The 21,605-nt window shown below is 41.6% G+C and overlaps 1 protein-coding gene across 2 annotated transcripts; it reads right to left on the bottom strand.

The window, feature by feature from the left end:
- Positions 1–6,454: 6,454 nt before the first annotated feature.
- Positions 6,455–20,450, bottom strand: snx1a (sorting nexin 1a). 2 transcript variants are annotated; one of them, XM_039017163.1, is made up of 16 exons: positions 20,287–20,450; positions 16,357–16,626; positions 15,753–16,308; positions 14,934–15,070; positions 12,993–13,056; positions 12,466–12,509; positions 12,222–12,363; positions 11,894–11,972; positions 11,575–11,650; positions 11,042–11,155; positions 10,724–10,817; positions 10,330–10,535; positions 8,773–8,916; positions 8,073–8,153; positions 7,909–7,980; positions 6,455–7,615 (listed from the first exon to the last, which is right to left on the bottom strand). In XM_039017163.1, exons 1-16 carry the CDS (start codon positions 20,404–20,406, stop codon positions 7,565–7,567), a joined length of 2,250 nt encoding a protein of 749 aa, XP_038873091.1. In that variant the 5' UTR covers positions 20,407–20,450; the 3' UTR covers positions 6,455–7,564. The 2 variants fall into 2 exon arrangements, with proteins under 2 accessions (XP_038873091.1, XP_038873090.1); XM_039017162.1 differs by having other exon boundaries at positions 15,753–16,626; positions 20,287–20,449.
- Positions 20,451–21,605: the final 1,155 nt, after the last annotated feature.

The raw sequence follows: 21,605 nt of genomic DNA, 5'->3' as shown, positions 1-21,605 counted from the left end.
TCTCCAATGCTCCTCCCACAAACTATTTGGAGAATCTGTGCACCCCATCTAAAATGCCCTAGGTTAAAAGAAAAAAACGATATCCTTGTGTTGATTCAAATGTTTCGTGTTACACAGGGCATTAATTCAATAGCCATAATGCCAAACAACATTATTTTACATGGTGTGCGGGAATAACTGGTTTGACAGATTACATATAGCTTCGTCTCTTGCTGAGGTAGGGCTATTCTGCCTTTGTAGAAAGACAATAATGAAAGCTTCGGACTATGAGGTTCTATTTGAAATAAATAAATAAATGAGTTGGTCACATAATTGATGTTTAGATGGTTCTTCATCTGTCTGTGAAGTTAGATTTCAAAAATACATTTTTTTAACTATAAAGTTCTATCTGCATAAACCCATTTGAACATGGCACTATATGACTATAAGGTTATATCTGCAATCCAATCACCAGCCAAAACAATTACAGATGGACCAAACAGAACACGTCTTTGCCAATAGAGTACTACAGTATGAGTCATAATACCCATAAAACCTAGCGGTCAAACAAGGAAATGGTTCCAATAGTTTTCCCACCATTCATTTTTCCCCATAGGGGATTTTTAGAAACACTTCAAATAAGGGCTGTGTTTTGTGTAGGCTTACCCTGGAATGACGTTTTGATAACCATGTAAATCACTCTAGGACAAAGTGACTTTTCTATCATAAAGAACTAATAATGCCATGATGATGATCTGGATGAGACTTCCGAATCGAGGCAAAGGCAAGAATCTCTGGATTAACTATCTAATGTTAGCTAAATGTAGTAATGAACAAAATGGCTACATTTCTTTAAGTGGACAATTCTGTGAACTGTCTTGTGCAAATTAGCATAGGTGTCAGAAAGCGATGACGCTCAGGAGTTTGCAGGGATTTGTAGTCTTGCATGATGTCTACGTTGATCCTAATTAGCATTTTCTAATCTGAGCATAAATATAGCCAAATATATGGATAAGTCTCCTTGTCCGAGAGATTTACATGGTTAGCAAAATGTCAAGCCTACACGAAACACAGCCGTTATTTTAAGTGTTTCTAAAATCCCTTAAGGGAAAAATGAATGGTGAAAAAACGATTGGAGCCATTTCCCTCTTTGACCGCAAGGTTTTATGGTTATGACACCTCCATTGTGGTGCTCTATGGTCTAGGCTAGTCGGTCATCACTTCCACAAAGTCATAAACCCTGCCTATGTCTACAATTAATTTTCTTATAGATGCACTATGCAGAAATCACTCAGCCATTTCCAGGTTGCTAAAATTCTAATAGTTCACCTCATTTCAGTTTGTTACAAAACAAGCAAGTAAAGTGTAGAGAATCATTGTACCATCTAAACCGCTATGAAACATATTTTCCATAACCCCAAAATATTGTATTTTCAGCTGTTTGAAGCTGGTGTAAAAAAACAAAAGTAAAAAATGCAAAAACAAAACTGAAAGAACGGGAAGTATAGAAATAGTGCACATAGAACAGATCTACCTCTTCTTAGACTTGCGTTCAATGAAAGACATAAAACACATTTAAGTGAATTGTTTCCCAAAAAGTTAAATATTGCAGCTTTAAATTGTGATTTTAAACCTAACCTTAACCATACTGATAATACCTAACCCTAATCTTAAATTAAGACCAAATAGCACATTTTTATTTTCATGAATTTTTACCATACAGCCAATGTTGACTTTGTGGCTGTAGTAACTAGTGGAAAATCCAGTCTAGCCAGCAATAATGGAAGGCAAGTTAAAAAACTACACTGTCAAAAATCTTAGTGTATGATGTTGGATCGTTGTTCAGGGATGACAGTAATTATTCTTAATTTCTTAATGTATTGGATTATGTGTTCTGACTCTTATATTGGTAAAATAGTGTTATTCTATCATGTATGTATTCAAATAGCTACAGTTTTCTTAACGGAACATGTCTAATTCAGAAGTGTCAGATAGAACCTCATGGCTGGACCCAGATTGACATTTCAGAGCCATAAGGTTCTATCTGCGATTGCACCCCCCTAAAAAAAAACGAATTTACAAATGTCTCAGGATTTTGATACTCTGCACTTTAGGTACCTTTAAGACCTTAATGGCTTATTAAAGAGAAATTCACTACAAATCAGTTCTGAGATCTGAAAACTATATTGCACAGGTAGAACCTTATCTTCCCAAAGTCATTTCATAAGCCACACACACACACACACACACACACACACACACACACACACACACACACACACACACACACACACACACACACACACACACACACACACACACACTTTCTAATGTGAAACAATATACTTATTATTGAGGATTGTGGATATAAAAAAAAAAACTCCCCCTCGCCAAACATGGTTACCTGACCAAACACGAATTTGCATGTTTACACAAGTCCAATGACATTGTTTTCTATGTATAGAAAATGATAAATGAGAATCACATGGTGTGACATGATATCCTGTGACTTCCTCATTCATGTATTCCTCTGCTGACTTGGGTTTATTCAATCCAAGCAGGAAATAATGCTCACATAAGCAACTCTGAGGAACAGGGCATTGTGCTGCGCTATACACTTGGTTAACCAGAAAAAAAACAGAAGGCTAGAGTATAGTAGGAACAAAGATAACATTAGCTGTACGCACACAACTACTGCAGTAGAAGTCACAGCATCAGCAAACTAAAAAAACAGCACAAAAAGAAAGTTAGTCTCAGCTATGTGGTCATTGGCCATGTGAGGCCGGGCTTTGTATAATGGACAATCTGATCTGTTTGGAGCCTCTGAACACACACACACACTAATTAAAATAATATATTCTAAAAGGCTTTATTTCACCAGAGTTCTGAGAAAAGTTATGTCCTTGAGGTGACAGTGGCTGTAAAAATAAGTTAAGTTAAAGATAAACAAGGCAAGGTTCCCGTAAAAATATTTACAGTTTAGAACTTGGACTATAAACCCACAAGTCGTTGTTGGGAAATAATTTACCCTCAGCTTTTGTAAGACATACTGCCTACCAAGGCCTTGTTTAGACTTGACCTGAAGTGAGTAAAGGGAAAGTTGGGGGAAAGGTATTTCTCCACCTGAATAGTCAGCTAGCTTGGGCTGCTCAGTCAATAACCTCAGGGGGTTTCTGTATGTGCATAATCCTAACCCTAATGTGATGTTGGCAGATGAGTTGCAAAGATAAACTGACGTCAACAAAACTACTCCTACAGTCAGTCTAGTTTAAGCAATTCAACCTAAAAGCAAAGGACATTGAGACTAAGGAGGAGCTTATAAAAGAAATGTGACTAAAAACATAAGCAACAGTGAAAGTGTGAGGGCTTCAAACCAAGGATCAGTTCCCTACTAGTGTCTCGGAGTAGGATGTGTGAGCCCGAGGGCAATATAATAGCTTTATACACATCCTCTAACAGGTTAAAAGTGGAGAAAGTGGATCCATTTGTGGTTTCAGGGTGGGTGGGAAAGGAGTTGGGTGCAGTTGAATCAGTGAAGGTAACCTGTAGTGGTCTTGTGATATGTTTGTTTTTTCTGCCCAGATGGAGCAGGCGCTCTGTGTCACGCAACATTGGTCAACATCGGTTTCTTGTTTTGCGCTTAGGAATAGGGCACTACTGAAAGGAGTGATTGATTTCTGGTGTAGTGTTAATTGTGGAGGTGGAGCAATTGAATTTGAAGTTTGGCGTTCGTGACGCCTGCTGTTTGATGCAACACAGACCCGGTGGTGAGCGTGGTGAAACAAGAGTCACAGTCAGTCGTTTTGAGTCAGTGTCTTTTACCAATAAAGTAATGTTAGAATATATCAGTGTCTGTTAGAGCTTTTCTGCTGAATCCACAGCAGTGTCTCAGGTGCAACATTTATGGACAGGTTGCAGCAGTGTAGGAGGGAGATTCCAAGTTGTGGGAAGTGTTCAGGAGGGCATAGGACAGAGGATTGTGTAGTTTCAATGGATAAAGTTGTGTGTGCCAACTGTAGGGGGTGTCCATTTTGCTGGGAATCAGAAGTGTCTGGTGCGAAAGAGACAGGTTGAAGTGGCCAGAGTAGTGCAGAAGTTGTCGTATGCTGAGGCAGTGAAGAAAGTAGAGGAGGATGGGTCAAGGGTGAGGGATCCTGAGAGGATCCCTGTGAGTAGTAGATCTGTGCCAGCACAGAGGGATAGGCCAATGAGTGATATATACTTCAGTAACGTTGGCTTCTTAGCATTCATAGCAATGGTTCTCAACTGTACTGCAGAAATCACTGAAAATAGATGTTGGCAGCTGCAGAGAAGTACATTTGACTTCAGAAGATTTACAGGGTGTGTTGAGCAGTGGTGTCCCGTCCTCCCAGGCCGTTGGCATGGTGCAGGAGCAGATAAGGTCAAAGTAGTGGAATGGGGTAGTGGGTTTTTTTCACAAAAAAAATTGTATCAAAGTATAATGGATTTATATTATATTCCAGTTGGGGGCAGTAATGCAACATATTGGATGCCAACCGCTATTAAACATTGATGTCACCCATTAAATCCACTCCAATCAGTGTAGATGAACTGGAGGAAACAGGTTAAAAATATACTTTTAAGCCTTGAGACATGGATTGTGTGTGTGCCATTGAGGGTAAATGGGCAAGACACAAGATTTAAGTGCCTTTGAACGAGGTAATGTAGTAGGGGCCAGGCACACTGGTGTCAAGAACTGAAACGCTGCTGTGTTTTTCCACACACAACAGTTTCCTGTGTGTTAGTCAACAATGGTCCATCACCCAAAGGACATCCAGCCAACGTGGCACGACTGTGGGAAGCATCGGAGTCAACATGGACCAGCATCCCTGTGGAACGCTTTCGACACCTTGTAGAGTCCATGCCCCGGAGATTTGTGGCTGTGTTGAGGACAAAAGTGGGTGCAACTCAATATTAGGAAGGTGTTTCTAATGTTCTGTACACTCAGAGGTTGGAATAATACTGTGAAAATGCCTTTTTAATGTAAGAGCTGTTTGAAAACTTGGATGGAGCTTTTGGCCTGCCTGAAGACATCACCATGTGCTAAATTAGTTACACCAATAAGAGTTCCAAACATCTCTGCCAATAACAGCTACTCAGACCACTTCCAGACAGTCCTAGGAAAATGCTTGCTTCAGAAATTGTTTTAAATTAAAATGGTCAAAAGCAATCACAGCAAGGTACTTAATTGTTACCCAGAAATTATTTGATGAAGAGAACTCCCAGAATACAGTAGCCCTTTATTAGTATTGCACATGGAGGGGGCATATAAATAACGGGTAATTTGACGCCTTTTTTTCTTTTCTTCAAACAACTTTATTTCCCATGATTTACGGCAGTTAAAAAACCTCTGGTTTCTGAGCTGCCAACTAGAATTAAACGTCCCCATTAGGTATAATCTGTTGTGTAGCCATTACCGCAATTGTGTTTAAGAAAGAAAAAAAAACATGCTAATCTAAAATAGAGAAATGTATGTTAGAAGTGGGATCGATTAATAGGGCTGTCATAACATCATTTATTTGACAGCAGCATTGAGTGTGTTGGAAATTAGCCGCCTTATATGTAAAAGTATAACATTTATTTATTTCTGCCTTAACCAATGATCTGTGTCTCTCTTAAAGTGGTAATACAACGATGGAAGAAACGTGATCTGTGTATTGGCCTATGGTTTACATAAACATATATAAAAGGAAACTCTCAGTATATTGTATGCTCTAAAATAAAACGCATCCCAACAAGTAAGGAGAAGCATTTGAATTGCACTATAGAAGGGTTAGCTGACAACGTCACAAACGATGCGCACGCTTCTAATGGGGCTTGTGGAGACTCGTAGGTGGCTCGTTTCATCTTGTTCTTGAAACCATGTCTTGAGGTATTTTGACGTTACGTATATGCTAGATAGCTAACCAACAACTAACAATGTATTTGAGTGCTCATCGTGCAAATGTATTCGTTTTCAATAAACATTGAAGACGAAATAAAGTTTACATGCCAACAATCTAAGCCAACCCCATCTGTTTTGCACCATAGCTGCGCACGCGTCATTTTGTTGCTAAACAACCAGTCTCTAGCATCCTCCAGGTTGAAATTAATTTAGCTATGGTTTACATCCCAAAATCCCATACATTGAGTCTTGCTTGTTTCTCTTGACTACTACAATTATGATTTGTGCATCTTTAATCTTAACAGGGGTTGTTTGACGCAAGCATCTTGAGGACCATGTTCTTAGACTAATTGATAAGCACTGAAAAATAGACTTAGTCATATGTATATAGCCTACACATGGCTCTAATCTGAGCCAATAAATCATGATCAACTGTTTGCACAAGGTCCAGGAAGTTTCACTCAATCAGAATGACCAACCCAATTGTATTACTAGCTAGTCTACTGAATTAAAGACCCACTACCTTTCATTCTGGGAAAGTAACAACCTGTAACAACTGTTCCACAAAGATTACAGGTAGTTGAACATTTTAATGGATGCGGTTCCTCGTGCAAAGTGAAAACTACAATGCATGTTGAGAAGATTTGATTGCCCTTTTGATGTAGGAGTATTTCCCTGAAACAGTTTCATTTCCCCCCAAATCCAATGCCATTCATCCAAATTAATCACAATCTGCAATAACTATTATATAAAGACAGCTTCCATTGAAATTAACGCGTTTTCCATGTGGACCAGCAGTACTTTTAACAGTTACTGACGTGGTTTCAACTTTTTACATTATTTTTCACACAATCAACCATGGTTCTTATTTTCTTGACTTTTATTTTGGAGGGTTAATGTCATGTCCCACAGTGATTGAACCGATCATGTATAATAATACAAAAAAAAGTTTGACTCAAAATTTTGAAATTTAAACATCTCAAGATCCTCCCAAATTATACAGGCTGAATGTGGCTCCACGTGTGTCTTTGACTCAATTCCAAATGGACCCCCAGCCACAATATAGCAATAACGCCAAGCCTTTTGGAAGACTGGGTGGATGTTCTGTGTTATTATTGCTTACTTCTACCCAATCCTTTATCTTGATTTTTAAGAAGTGCATGGGGAGTAGGGTGCTGGTGTTTGATTTGGAATTGGGCATTTAATTCAACTAGGTCCCCTTGAAAGCCCCAGAAACTCTGCCTAGTGTGTCATGTTTTGTGTGATGGGCACTCTGTTGTGAATTATTAACAATGCTAATGTGTAAAAATCTCCTATTGTTAATATAAGGATGTTGCACTGAGAACAATGATTTCTCCTGCTCTGAAGTGGAAACTAATGGAATCATTAACATTGCATACGCAAGTAGGACACCCAGCCCTCACACACATCCATACCATCACAAAAGAGCTAGTTTGTTTTCACCATTTAGAAAATATATGTGGAAGGTTAAATGAAAATATACAATTATTAATACAACAGTTAGAATGAAGCGCTATAGGTTTAGGATGATTTTAAAAAACGAATCAAATTTCCCTTTGCAGCGCACTCTCTGGTTATTTTCTTGGTTTATAGGCGAGAGGTAAAGTGTATAAAAAAGGCAGCCTCCTCTTCTTTCTTTCCATTGGCTGGCGGACTCCATCACGCAATTGCTTTTGCCTCTGGCAAGAATGCCTCCCAGTACTTTATCAGCTAAAAAGAGGGAGAAGTACAAGAACATTGTCACTCATGTTCCCAAAACAATTCAGATATTCTTGCCATTGGAAACTGCCTTCTTATACCAAATAACTCATGCGTTATGTAATGCATCTGACCCAGTCTTTATTTAGCAGGGTCCATATTCAAAACATGTCTCAGTATGTGCTTAAATAGGATAAAATACCCCTGTCCATATGAAAGGGCTAAATGTATCCAAGATCAGCAGTCATGTTCTGAGACACTATGAACACAGGCCCAGGTTTACACCAATGCGCAGAAACAATTACCTGTTGCTGCGACTGTAGCAGAGACTCCAGGTATTTGATGATCTGTTTTTTGAAATCGCGGGCCTTCTCTTTCTGTTAGAAAAAATTACACAAGTAATAATTGTTTTTATATTCTCTCCATCTTATCCAGCACCTAACCCCCCCGCAGAATAAAAATGTTTTACCTCAAACCTGAGCACCTCCTTGCGAACTGTAGCAGACACTCTGTCAAAGTCTCTCTCATACTGAGTCACCTTGGCCTCCCACTAGGAAAGAGAGGAGTTGAGAAAGGAGGCACAGTTGGTATGTAAGCAATGCACATTTACTTCCCTTTAGGTTACCATTTGGTTTGTATGCTAATGTGTACAGTTGGAGACAAATCCAGTATACACAGTGGATTTAAAGGATCAAATGTTAAGAAACATTCTAGTGGTGGGCAATGGGTGAAAGGCACAATCTGCAAGTTTAATTTCTGGTAAAAAGTGATGCCATTTTTGGAGGACTGAAAGTAAAAGGAACAGGTGCATTTTATTGGCATTAGTCAAACAGTGACTTGTGTGTCACGTGACTTTTGTATGTACTTGGTCTGGTTGCAACAGGAGTCTGGTTGCAACAGGGGTCTGGTTGCAACAGGGGTCTGGTTGCAACAGGGGTCTGGTTGCAACAGGGGACAGAACTTCCTGACCATGTGTTTAAGTCTGAGACATTAGGGCACGATTCAGAAAATGCTTTACGACGAAAAATCCAATTAGACTTTTCTAATAAAAGAAAAATGTATATGCATTCCCTCCCTTTTCAATTTGTTTTCTTCCATTTGGTTCCTAATGAACACAACCCTGAGAGACAGAAGGTATTGGGCAGTACAGGTGTTGGGCAGCGCTCTACCTCAGTGATGTCATCCTTGGCCTGCTGCAGCTTGTCAGGCTTGTTGGCCCACAGCAGCTTGGCCTCTGTCTCCCTCTTTTTCTGCAGCATGTTCTGAGCATCCTGCCAGCGCTGCCACGACTTCATCCGCTGGTCAAAGGAGGCCTTAGGACAGAAACGCACACCGTTTAACGGTCTCATCTCAGGGTGACAGTTATTATGGTGTGTTGCCTATAGCTGCATCTGAAAACGTTACTCTTATTAGGGCTGTGGCAGTCATTACATTTTGTCAGCCAAGTTATTGTCATGCAAAAGACTGGCGGTTTCACGGTAATTGACCATTAATTAACAAGCACGTTTAGCTTCACCAGGCCTCCACACATACAGGCCTACATGCCTTTGGAACATCTACATTTAAAAAAGTAATATACACCATAAAATGTTTATTTTATTTTAGTCAGGTCTAAAGAAACACGAAGAGAATGTATTTCAGAAGAATAGAATGAGTTAGCCTACTGTATGTAATCTGACTATGGGTATGTTAAGAAATGCTTAAAGTCCCGTGCCATTATTGTATATGGAACAAAAATATAAAATCGCAACACGCAACAATTTCAAAGATTTTGCTAAGTTACAGTTCATAAAGGAAATCAGTCAATTTAAATAACTTCAATAGGCCCTAATCTATGGATTTCCCATAACTGGGCACTGGGGAGCCAGGCCCAGCCAATCAGACAGCAGGAGCGGTAGAGATACTCTGAATGATCGGCTATGAAAAGCCAACTGACATTTACTGAGGTGCTGACCTGTTGCACCCTCGACAACTACTGTGATTATTATTATTTGACCATGCTGGTCATTTATGAACATCTTGGCCATGTTCTGTTGTAATCTCCACCCGGCACAGCCAGAAGAGGACTGGCCACCCCTCATAGCCTGGTTCCTCTCTAGGTTTTGGCCTTTCTAGGGAGTTTTTCCTAGCCACCGTGATCATATTTTCACCCATCAGACTATTCTCAATTTAATCTTTACTAATATGTCATTTGTTTGTTAGGCTCTGTTGTTAGGCTTTGAAACATCCACAACGACCATGTTTTACACCGTTTCAACCTGCTGTTAAACATCAGTGAGGTAAGTTTTGAAATCATGTTTTGATGATAAGTGTTATGTTATTTTCGATTGCATTTGCATTGATGTCAGAGTGGTTAGAGGGACAATAGAGCAAAGAGTACCAGGTCATTAGGACCTGATGGTCATTAGCAAGATGGTTACTACCAACATGTCCAGAGTTCATAAGAGGAGATTACCGTGACTCCACAGTCACATGGAATTTTACTGCGGTCATGTCACGACTGCCGGTGTCGTGGTAATACGGTCACCGCAACAGCCTTAGTCATAGTCAAATCGCTTCCTCCGTCCTTGTTTCCTTAATACTTCACTCTCAAAGTGCCCTTACCTCCAATGTGCTTTGAGAAAGGGGAAAGAACTGGAGGAAAAAAGGACGAGGAAACAAGGATTTAACAGCTTTTAACATTTTCAGACACAGCCTTTGTTATGCCATTGACTCTCTGTAGGTACCCGGACGGATCCCAGCAGGCGGATGTAGTCGGCGAGCAGCTCGGCGAAGCAGAACGAGTCGCTGGCTGCCTGCTCTTGGTGCAGCTGCTCCATCTTGTCCTCCACCTCGGCAAGCTGGGAGAGGGCTCTGGACAGGGCCGTGTTGTCCTCCGAGCTGCCCAGCATCGCCACGCTCTTGGCAAAGCCCCCCGTGTTTACCGACAACTCTGGGGGAAGTAGAGCGGGGGAGTTAAGCATGTGCCGCTTAAAGCCTATTGTGTGTAGTTTGGTGGGAAAAAGGGACAGCAAGAAGACATATTTCCATTCCACACACAATAGGTGGCCATGCACTGCTTATAGCCTTGTGTCCGTCTGAGTCTGTCCGATAAAACACTTATATTCCATTGTACCGTACCTTTCCTGTGTCCGACCAGAGAGTCCACCATGATGTGGAGCTTCCTCAGCTGCTGGTCCTCAGCCTCCACTTCCTGCAGTTTCTCCTCGAACCACTGGTAACACAGCATGACACAGGCAACCACACATTAGAGCCGCAACGGTTGTATCTATTATGCAAGATAGTGGGTGCATTCGCTTTAGTGACGCTGGGTCCATTCGCCTGGATGGGTGGAGATTTCACTTTAAAATAAGCACACTCCGCCACTGGGGCTACAGGCGAGGTAAAACGAACACACCCAGTCAAATGGAGACTGTGTGTCAGTGGAGGGAGACTCACCACGTCCGACTCGTTCATTTTGATGGTCATCTTGCTGATGGAGTCTGTAGCCCTGTTGATCATCTTCAGGAAGCCGGCGCCGCTCAGAGCCTGGGTGTTGTGAGCCCTGGGCATCTACAATACACACACACACCCTAAGAGTCACATCAGGGTCGCATTCATTAGTGCACAACGTAGCAAAATGCTTTGCAGTCAGGTCTCTTGTTGTCAATTCAGGCAGTCAATTGAAATGGCTGCAAATTCACGTATGGAAAAATCCGAATTGAAAATGGACGGCGCTCTGAAATTCTTGAATCAGACACCAACCCTGATGCACTTGCACACATGGATGACAAGTCTGAACAATTTGGGATAATATATATCACTTAGCGTGTGAAAATGTAACAGAAAGCCTGTCAAGCATTTAACAGAAAATGGGACAGCAGGGTCCTGAGACATTAAATGGGTCATGTGCAGTGCAAGCACCTCTTGTGTGTGGATAAACAGACAGTATCTTTGTGTGAGGGTGGTGCACGCACACAAGCTGAGCTTACATCGTCTCTCTCCAAGAATTCTCTGACATCAGGGTCTTGTAGCAGCGATGGGTGGAACACCACTCTCTGCAGATACCTTTTGGGATGACAAAACCAAACAAATTAAAACATTTCACTACAATTAAATTGGAGCCATTTAGTCCGAACTTCTTATTGACCTCCCAACTTTTTGCATACTACCATGACAAACCAAGTCCCTATGCAATGGCTCATTAAAATGTGCTCATCTGCAAGTTATACTATCACGGTTCCAAGTCTACTGCTACCCATCACCGTTTTGCCAATACAGGAAACCTCAAGAGGAAAGCCTATTCGGTACCTCTCCAGAGCCGCCCGCCTCCTCTCCACAAACTCAGCCGACGAGTTGTCCTCTTTTCCCACTTTGACTTTAGTCATGCCTGTCCGAAACATGACAAATCAATTAGGCTAAAACACACATACAATGGTCAAAACCAGGACAAACACATCAATAGGTCAAAGACCCACGAACCAAAATTGATCCTTTGGCAAGTCCCGCCCCCTGTAGCTACTGTTATCATTTAGGTATTAGTGGAAAATGCATGACTCCCATTGAGAAACTATGAATGATTTGCTGCCTAAAGCGACATTACCTCAAGGTATCCAATTATGCGTATACTATAGATTACCCATAATGCTCTTCTCAGGCGGCGGGGGCACAATGTAGCCGTTCAGCGTGTGTTTATCCGAGAGCTTCTCGTAGAGGCCTAAGAAGTCACTGAAACGCCGGCGCACTGTGAACGTCTTACTGCGGAACATGGGCAGTGTGGTCTAAAAGAGAGAGGAGTGGAGATGCAAAGTGTTAGCTAAGGGGTAAAGAAGACACTGAACTGGAAAAGGCTAAATGTTTAGAAAATGTTACATTGATATTACCTGTGTGGAGACTTTGTAGGCCATGTAAGCGTTCATGCCATCCCCTGTAGAATGAAAGACAATTATTAACTGGACAATTATTCTAAGGGGTAAAACCAACATCAGTTTTAAACTTCTTGGTTTGACCCCTTTTATCGTTACATGTTACTTTTGTTTAAAAAAATATGACCTCCACGTATTACATTGATATGGGTAGTTTGGTAGCGATCATAAGCAGAGTAACAGAAGGGTATACTTTATACTGTACTGGAGGACATCCACTGAAAATTACAATATCTTTACCATGAAAGAACTAGAAAATGTCAGTCTTTAGAAAAGCAGTTGACAGGAAGAACCAATCAGATCTACAGCTCTATTGCTGGCTACGCCCTTCACTCTCACTTCAGAGAAAGGAAGGAGAGGAACCAGGAAAAGAGAAGCAGCAGGCATTGAGAGAAAGAGGAAGCCATTTATTTTTACGACAACTGATGCAGGGTTCCGCATAATAGGTGTCATTTTCACAAAAGGAAGAAAACGGTGAAACTCACCAACTTTCTCTGGATTGGTTATTGAGATATTCAGCTCAAATTTGTCCTCAACCTCCTCTTCCAACTGCATATAGTAGGGACAAAATAGTCATTCAAATCAGTCAATTGCCATTATCTGAAATGTTTTCACAACAAGTTCACATACAAAATAGTGATGTTGTATTGTTGGACCCAGACAATTTAGAGTAAGAACTATACTAAACACAAATATAAAAAAAAGTGTTGGTTCCATGTTTCATGAGCTGAAATAAAAGATCCCAGACATTTCAGGGACAAATTTGTTAGTTAGTGAGCATTTCTCCTTTGCCAAGATAATCAATCCACCTGACAGGTGTTGCATATCAAGAAGCTGATTAAACAGCATGATCATTAGACAGGTGCACCTTGTGCTGGGGAGAATAAAAGGACACTAAAATATGCCGTTTTATCACAACAATGCCACAGATGTCAACTTTGCACAGCTATTAGAGGAGTGGGACAACATTCCACAATCAACAGCCTGATCAACTCTATGTGAAGGAGATGTGTTACGCTGCATGGGGCAAATGGTGGTCACACCAAATACTGACTGGTTGTCTGATCCACAACCCTACTTTTTTTATTCTGTTACTAACAGATGCATATCTGTATTCCTAGTCATGTGAAATCCATAGATTAGGGCCTAATTAAATGTATTGCAAATGACTGATTTCCTTATAACTGGTACTGTACATACACACATCTAAATACATTTTCCTTGATTACTTTCTAATCCTACCACCCGTCCCCAAATTGGAGAAAACTAGTGAACAACAACTTAAGCTTCTACTTTCAGCTTTTATTTATATATACACACACTATATGCATTTTATGGGCACAGTCTACTTTACAATAGTTATATTTTGTTTGTTTTTACTTATGTTCTTCCTCTAACCTCAACAATCTATTTCTTTCATAAAAGTTCTGAACCTATATATATTTTACGGACATGGTATGTTTTAAATTAGTTAGCTTGTTGTTATTAGTTCCACCCTTCAGCGCCATTCAACCCCTCCCAGCTATCTCTTAACACCATCCATATTGGATTTCTATTTGCCTTGTATTTTTCAACTGTGCTGTTTCACAAACATTCTGAACCTTACTACATTTCTACAGATTGTAAATTATTAAAGTATATTATTGATCGATTGACTTTTCAGATCACCCAGTAGTGCAATCTGCAGAGTTAGCGCCAGGTAAATGTTGCAATTCTTCAGCCATTCCTTGACCGGTGACCACAAACAAGCTACATATGGACAGTACTAAAACAGATGATCTAATGAGTCTGTCTCTTCGCAGCAAAAATCTGCAGAGCGGGGAAGGTTGTATCCCCGTATTTTATATATATGGATACAACCTTCCCACACACATACATAAAGAATTTAAATAGAAAAATTTGAGGTTTAGAAAAATTCCCCATTCAGTTACACACGTGACCCCCCCCCCCCCCCAATACCTTGCGACCCCACTGAGAACCACTGCGCTAGCTCACACGACCTGTGCTGATTGACAGTGATGGTCCAATCAGAGGACTGAGTGTGCGTTTCACTAGCACGTTTTGTTTTGCAAGGGGGGTGCTGCGGCTACTGTCTTGATGCGTGTAGAGTAATCCACGGAGACTCAAGTCTGAAGTTAGTTTATATCATGTCGGGTATCACACCTCTTCCAAATATACACTTAACTGAGTCAATTGACATAACCAAGGTGGTGGAAGAAAAGCATGTACAGCTGTATTTTGAGTGACCTTTAAATTAAATTGTACAACACTGAATACCCATGTTGGGATGCTCTGTGGGAGTGAACATGTGAATGAGCAGTTAAAACCCCTTAAGGTCAATGTATACGACGCACCCACGGAAATCTAATTAACAATACAAAAATCGTTTTAGTTACAGTTCTGTACCGTACTGTAATGTACTGTACCTCCTCCAGGGTCTTGGGTTGCGGTTTGGAAGCACTTGCTGAGACTGAGGGAGCAGGGGCAGAGGCAGAGGGCTTGCCTGCCTCTTTCTTTTTTCTGTCATTCCTAGGGCTGTCCAGAGACAGCTCTACAGTGGCTTCTGAAAGAGGGGAGCAGAAAAAAAAGAGAGAAAGAGCAATGAGGGTAGTAAGACTAAAATGTAATGGTATTGGAGACAGTCACGCTTTTTCAAATTTAAGTTAATTGGAGTCAATTCTCACATTTCCAATTTACCCCAAACCTGTTTATTTTCTTTGCATCAGTAGAACCACTGAGAACCACTGCGAACCTGCTGGTTGCCACAAACTCACTCAAAGGTCTGGAAGATCTGACTACAATAGAGGCACCATCTCTGTCAGGGAATAGTGACAACAGCACTATTCTTCCAGACTAAATCATAGTCAATATTTTCTGAGATTGTGGTGGAAAAGCCAATGGGAGAATCAATTGAAGATTTTGACTGATATTTCACTCCCGTCTTTTGGTCAGGTGAGTGTGTTTGAGTCCACGTGAGAGGGGCCACATTCCTTATGATCAACACCAGGAAGGTACTACTCTGTCTGTTTATTAATGTGAGTGAGGTGTCAGCAAAGGACACTCCTGTTCCAGCTTTCCTCTTCCTAACGGCACAACGCTGAGACAGCAGTTTCCTTATCAGCCCAAATGGCGTGCACACACACACCGTTTTTGTTCATTTCACTGCTTGTTTCAAGCCCTCAGCAAATATAGGACGTTAAAATGTATCATTTGAAATATATGATTAATAATCTGTAAATTCTTACCTGCAAATATATCAGGTTCCTCCTCATCGGAGTGGACCCCGTTGGTCTTGGAGTTGACGGAAACAGTACTGACTGCACTAGGGAGAGTAGTGATGGCCTCCTCAGTGAATATATCAGTGGGGTCCTCTTTGTAGTTGTCACTCAGAGGCCCGCAGACATTGCTAGCTTTGGCCACTGGTGCAAGTGCTTCTTTGAAGACATCATTCTGAGGTTTCTTCGAGGCTTCACCCAGTGGGTCGCTGAAGAGGTCCTCATCAGGTTCGTCGAAGATGCTAGTTTGTTGTTGCTTGGCAGTGTTACTTTGTCGTGGTTCAGCGAAAAGTTCGCTGGGCTCATCGTCAAAGAGGTCGCTCGGTGGCTCCTGGGGCATCGCAGCAACCAGTGTTTTGACTTCACTGAGTGGAGTGTCGTTGATAATGTCAGCCAATGGGTCGATGTCAGGTTTGGGAGGCTCCTTTAGGTCGTCGCTTGCTGGTTCCATAAGGAAGTCAACCATTGGAGCACCAGATGCATTGCTTGCTGGTTGCATAAGGAGATTCATCGGAGCACTAGATGCCTCGCTTGCTGGTTCCATAAGGAGGTCCACCATTGGAGCACTAGATGCCTCGCTTGCTGGTTCCATAAGGAGGTCCACCATTGGAGCACTAGATGCCTCGCTTGCTGGTTCCATAAGGAGGTTCATCATTGGAGCACTAAATGCCTCGCTTGCTGGTTCCATAAGGAGGTCCACCATTGGCGCACTAGATGCCTCGCTTGCTGGTTCACTAAGGATGTCCATCACTGGAGGACTAGATGCTTCACTCAGTGGTTTGGTTGAACTTGCGATGTCACTTGCAGACAGCGAAGGGTCCATCTTTATCTCCAATGGGTTATCCTGGAGATGCAGAAAGAACAGCATTTCTCAAATCATGCAAATAAGCAAGGTTGCAGCAGCAACAGCAAAGACACTCGCGTCTGTCACATTTTACAATTGATTTAACATCCATGTGAATTCCACCCAAACTACATAAGAGTCAAAGATTTAAAACAAATACAAATAACTATTCCACATAAAAATGAGTAACTGCACAGGAGAAATAGAGAACTTACCAGGAATAACACAAAACGTCTGTCGGGTCTACACAGATAAATACATGTCTAACCACAACTTCTAAGAGGAGGAATTCAATGTTTTTCAGGAATCAAAGATTGCGTTCAGAAGCCAGAATGAAAGAATTCAAACTTGGGATCTATGGAAAACTTCCTGGTAGTGAGCATGTGGCCACATCTGAGACTCACATGACTGGAGGCTGAGCTTTAGCCTCCCTTCCTGTACTTTTACAGCAATATGAGGTTCACTTGACATGTGCAAACTCCAGGGTGTGACCTATACTCAAACTTGCCTTGCCCTCCTACACCCTGAGTGAGTAATTTAGCTGACAAAGCTGTTGGGTTCACCGACAGAGGTTTTTAGAAAAGTTTGCACAAGAATCTAAAACAGGGGAGCTTTGGAGCAGGTAGGGACAGTTCACTCCAAAATCAAAGCTTTTCAAATGTTTTCAGGAAAGTACTCTACTGTCAGGATAAATCCACATCATGGGTTGTGTAGATCATGGGTTGTCTTACGAGCGAGCGGGGGGGGGGGGGGGGGGGGGTCACAGCACTTAGAATGCAGCTATAAAGTAAGTAGGCACGTGCTCATCTAACATCTTATTCTAAAAAACCATGGGCATTAATAAGGAGTTGATTCCCATTTGCTATAGCAGCCTCCACTCTTCTGAGGATATTGGAACATTGCTGCGGGGATTTGCATCCATTCAGCAACAAGAGCATTAGTGAGGTCGGGCACTAATGTTAGGCGATTAGGCCTGGCTCGCAGTCGGCGTTCCAATTCACCCCAAAGGTGTTCGATGGGGTGGAGGTCTGTGTAGGCCAGTCAAGTTCATCCACACCGATCTCGACAAACCCTTTCTTTACGGACCTCGCTTTGTAAACAGGGGCATTGTCCTGCTGAAACAAGAAAGGGCCTTCCCCAAACTGTTGCCACAAAGTTAGAAACACAGAATCGTCATTGTATGTTGTAGCGTTAAGATTTCCCGTCACTTAATTTCAGTCACAGGAAATATTAACACTACAGCATACAATGTTGATTCTGTGTTTCTACCTTTGTGACAACAGTTTGGGGAAGGCCCTTTCCATGAAAAACACCCCCAGACCATTATTCCTCCTCCACCAAACTTTACAGTTGGCACTATGCATTGGGGCAGGTAGCATTCTCCTGGCATCTGCCAAACCCATATTCATCCGTTGGACTGCCAGATGGTGAAGCATGATTCCTCACTCCAGAGAACACGTTTCCACTGCTCCAAGCTTTACACCAATCCAGCCACCGCTTGGCTGTGCGCGTGATGATTTGCGGCTGCTCGGCCATAGAAACCCATTTCATGAAGCTGCTGACGAACAGTTCTTGTGCTGACATCACAATTGCAACGCCATGGTCCTTCTACACACGCTCAATATAAATATTGTCTTATTTTTATATATACATATACACACACATTTAACTGGGCAAGTCAGTTAAGAACATATTCTTGTTTACAATGATGGCCTACCGGGGAACAGTGGGTTAAAACTGCCTTGTTCAGGGGCAGAACGGCAGATTTTTACCTTGTCAGCTCAGGGATTCGATCCAGCAACCTTACGGTTACAGGCCCAACACTAACCACTAGGCTACCTGCTGCCCCAGTGTCTGTCTGCACATACTTGGCCAAATCCTTTATAAATTCTTACACTGAAGTTGTTTGGGGAGGAAAGCTCTTACAGCGTCTTACATAACCAAGCTTCACAGTAGGTATTTGATCTTAATCAAAAAGCAACAGGACCGACAGACTTCTGTTTTCTCCATTCACCCAGCAGGTCAGACGACGGGCACCAACCACACCAGGAATTCTCTTCAGGTATTCAACCTGAACATTTGTCCTCACCACTGAGATGACTCCTTTGAAGGGTGCTCTACTCCAAAGTTCAAAACACAATTTCTATTGTCCGGATTCTTTGAGGCCCACTGCAATCTTCCTCTTCCTCACAGAAATACAATTAATCAAAAACAAGACCACTCCTGGTCACAGACTACATTTTTCCTAACTGCATACTTCACAATTTCCAACAGCTCAAACCGGTCTCTCACATACGCATCCTTAAACAAACGCATCCCAACAAGAAGTGATTCATCATCATTCATACACGCATCCTCCACTCCAATTTTAGACAATTTCCTTTTTGTTCCAGTTTTCGATACTACTGTTGTCCATTCTGAACGTTCGTATTCACCAACTTTGCTCGATGCGCTGCTTGATTCGATCTCAGCATCCACTTCCGCTACCTTCTTCAAATTCCGAGTGTTTTTTTGAGCAGTGATGGTTTTAATAGGACATGCAACCTCATCTCTCGTGCAATTGATTTCAACGTGATAATTGATTGTTTTGTCGATGTTGCGTTTCTGTTTAGGTGACCCCCGTAACAAAGCGCAAATGGTTAAGGACTAGGACACTTTAAAAAATGTTTTGACATTGGGTTATTTATCATTAGGTCTTGTCAACCGGACGCAGCTACAGCATCATTTTCAACTTAAGTTTAAGGAATATAAAATGGAACTTTCAATATTATTTATTGTGGTATTGTACTCAGGTAAAAACTGCTGAATGAGTCCAAAAACGTGCTGTTTATTTTGATGATATACCAGAAAATCCCCCAAAATGGTTTGCCCTGCCTAATATTGATCAAGGTACAGTACTGCTTCCCCGGGGACTTTTGTAAGAGCCACAAAGCTTGCGTTTATTACGGTACGGTTTTGCAAACATAACGAACGCATCTTTCATATCAGCGATAAATAATGTTTAACTAAAAAGTTTAATTACTACACACCTTTATAGAGTTAGGGCTAGTGTTCCCACACCGCCATATCTCCATGTTACAGCGCGTGTTTAGGGAAGACCGCTAATTAGCACAAGTGGTCGTCTATCTAGCATGCTCCGAACGCCTACCTGTGTGTGGAAGGCCGCCAGAAACGTGTTGTGACTGAAAAAGACTTCTGGCTGCAACTGTAATAGTAGGTTTAAATAGTGTATATTTAGTATTTGTGAAATTATTTTGATGTGACTTGAAAGTAAAGGGCTTTATGTTTCTAGAACCGTATCGCAATTGAACGTTAATTCACGTTTATATGGAGTATTTGGCTGTTTTGGCTGCCCGAGCCAGTCTACCTCTGAAAATAACATGTATTTGGACCTGAATGAGTAAGTTACGGTTAACGGTAGGACACGCCATACTCGGGGGTAACGTTAGCTGCTCCGGAGACGAGCACTAGCCAGTTGATGCATATCCGGCTAGTTAGCTAACTAATAGCTTCGTGTCAATGAACCCAATGGATTTCACAGGCCCTTGTTAGCAATGTTTGGCAGCTACAGTAGCTAGCTACTTGGATAACAACCCGGGGAGTGCCGAGTTTTCTAGACAAAATAATAACGTTAGTATGAAATCAACAACAGACACTCACTGCGCCAAGAAAAATGTCTTCTCCGTCATCACTGTCTTGGTCTCCAACTTCGTCAGGCTCCGGTTCCAGGTCCTCGGGAAAGGGAGGGGGACTACGCTCTGAACTGGTCGCCATCTTCATTCAACGCAAACAGACAGACAGCATCATATAAAACTTTTGAGACTGAGGGGAGGCAGAAAAAAATAACACCACCTACCGGCTCAAACAATAGTGTGCAAGTGCAGCCTACAATTCGGGGCATTCCTGCATCTGCAGGAACGCCTCCATCACCGATTATCCAATTGGTTCCTTCATGAACATCCCCCCTCGAGTATCCCATTGGTTCCTGCATGGACGCCCCCACCCCCAGCACCCCTTGTGTTCCTGCAAGAGTATTCTTCAAATGTCATCGCTATGCTATTAATTTAGCATTTCATTAAAATGTCAATGTATTGAAATAAGCACTTTTATTTTGAAGGCCAACCAAATTCAGACCGCAAATTTTAACCTTTATTTAACTTGGCAAGTCAGTTAAAAACAAATTCTTATTTACAATGAAGGCCTACCCTGGCCAAACCCGGACGACGCTGGGCCAATTGTGCGCAGCCATATGGGACTCCCAACCATGACCAGATACAACCTGTGATACTGCCTGGAATCAAACCAGGGACTGTAGTGACGCCTCTTGCACTGAGATGCAGTGCCTTAGACCGCTGCGCCACTCGGGAGCCCAATACAATACAAAGAACAGTGGTTCTCAACTGGTCTTGCCTTGGTACCTAAATTGAACCAGGTTGTCTCAGTCGTGAGCCAACATTCGCACCGCGAAAAATATTCGCCAAAATACAATCTGGAAAACTATTTGAATGCTATATTGATAGTAAATGTAGCAACTCTTTCATTGTCAATAATAAAAATTTTCCCCATATTCTTGACAAGGAATCAACCAAAATAGTGCCGCTAATAGCTGTATTGATAATACTGTGATTGAAAAAACAAAACATTAATTATTATTATTATTATTATTATTATTATTATTAATTATTAAATTTAAATTATTAAATTATAAAAAAATATTAATGAATTATAATTTCTACACACTTTCTACCTGGTTTAAGTCATTTAGGTTCAGACTGAAGTATTTTTTCATTGTAAAAAAAAGTAATTTATTATTAAATTTTTTACTCAGACACCCGCAACCCATTCAAAACCTCGACCCACCAGTTGAGAATCATTGCCATAGAAGAAGGCCAACCAGGTCCGTGACACCTGTGACACTCGCAGACCCAGTGGTGAAACAGAATGTCTGTCTGTCCTTTTGAGTTTTGATGCTGAGTCGT

This window comes from Salvelinus namaycush, chromosome 21 (assembly GCF_016432855.1).
Source record: "Salvelinus namaycush isolate Seneca chromosome 21, SaNama_1.0, whole genome shotgun sequence".
NCBI classification, from domain to species: domain Eukaryota; kingdom Metazoa; phylum Chordata; class Actinopteri; order Salmoniformes; family Salmonidae; genus Salvelinus; species Salvelinus namaycush.
Note: the sequence above shows the minus strand (reverse complement) of the source record. Positions and strands in the feature narration are given on the sequence as shown.

Excerpts from the sequence above, each read along its gene's own strand:
- snx1a (XM_039017162.1), bottom strand. The coding sequence starts at position 20,406 with ATGAAGATGGCGACCAGTTCAGAGCGTAGTCCCCCTCCCTTTCCCGAG. Across the intron at positions 16,627-20,286 it reads AAGACATTTTTCTTGGCGCA|GATAACCCATTGGAGATAAA; the intron begins GTGAGTGTCTGT and ends CTGCATCTCCAG. Across the intron at positions 12,510-12,992 it reads AACCAATCCAGAGAAAGTTG|GGGATGGCATGAACGCTTAC; the intron begins GTGAGTTTCACC and ends TTCATTCTACAG.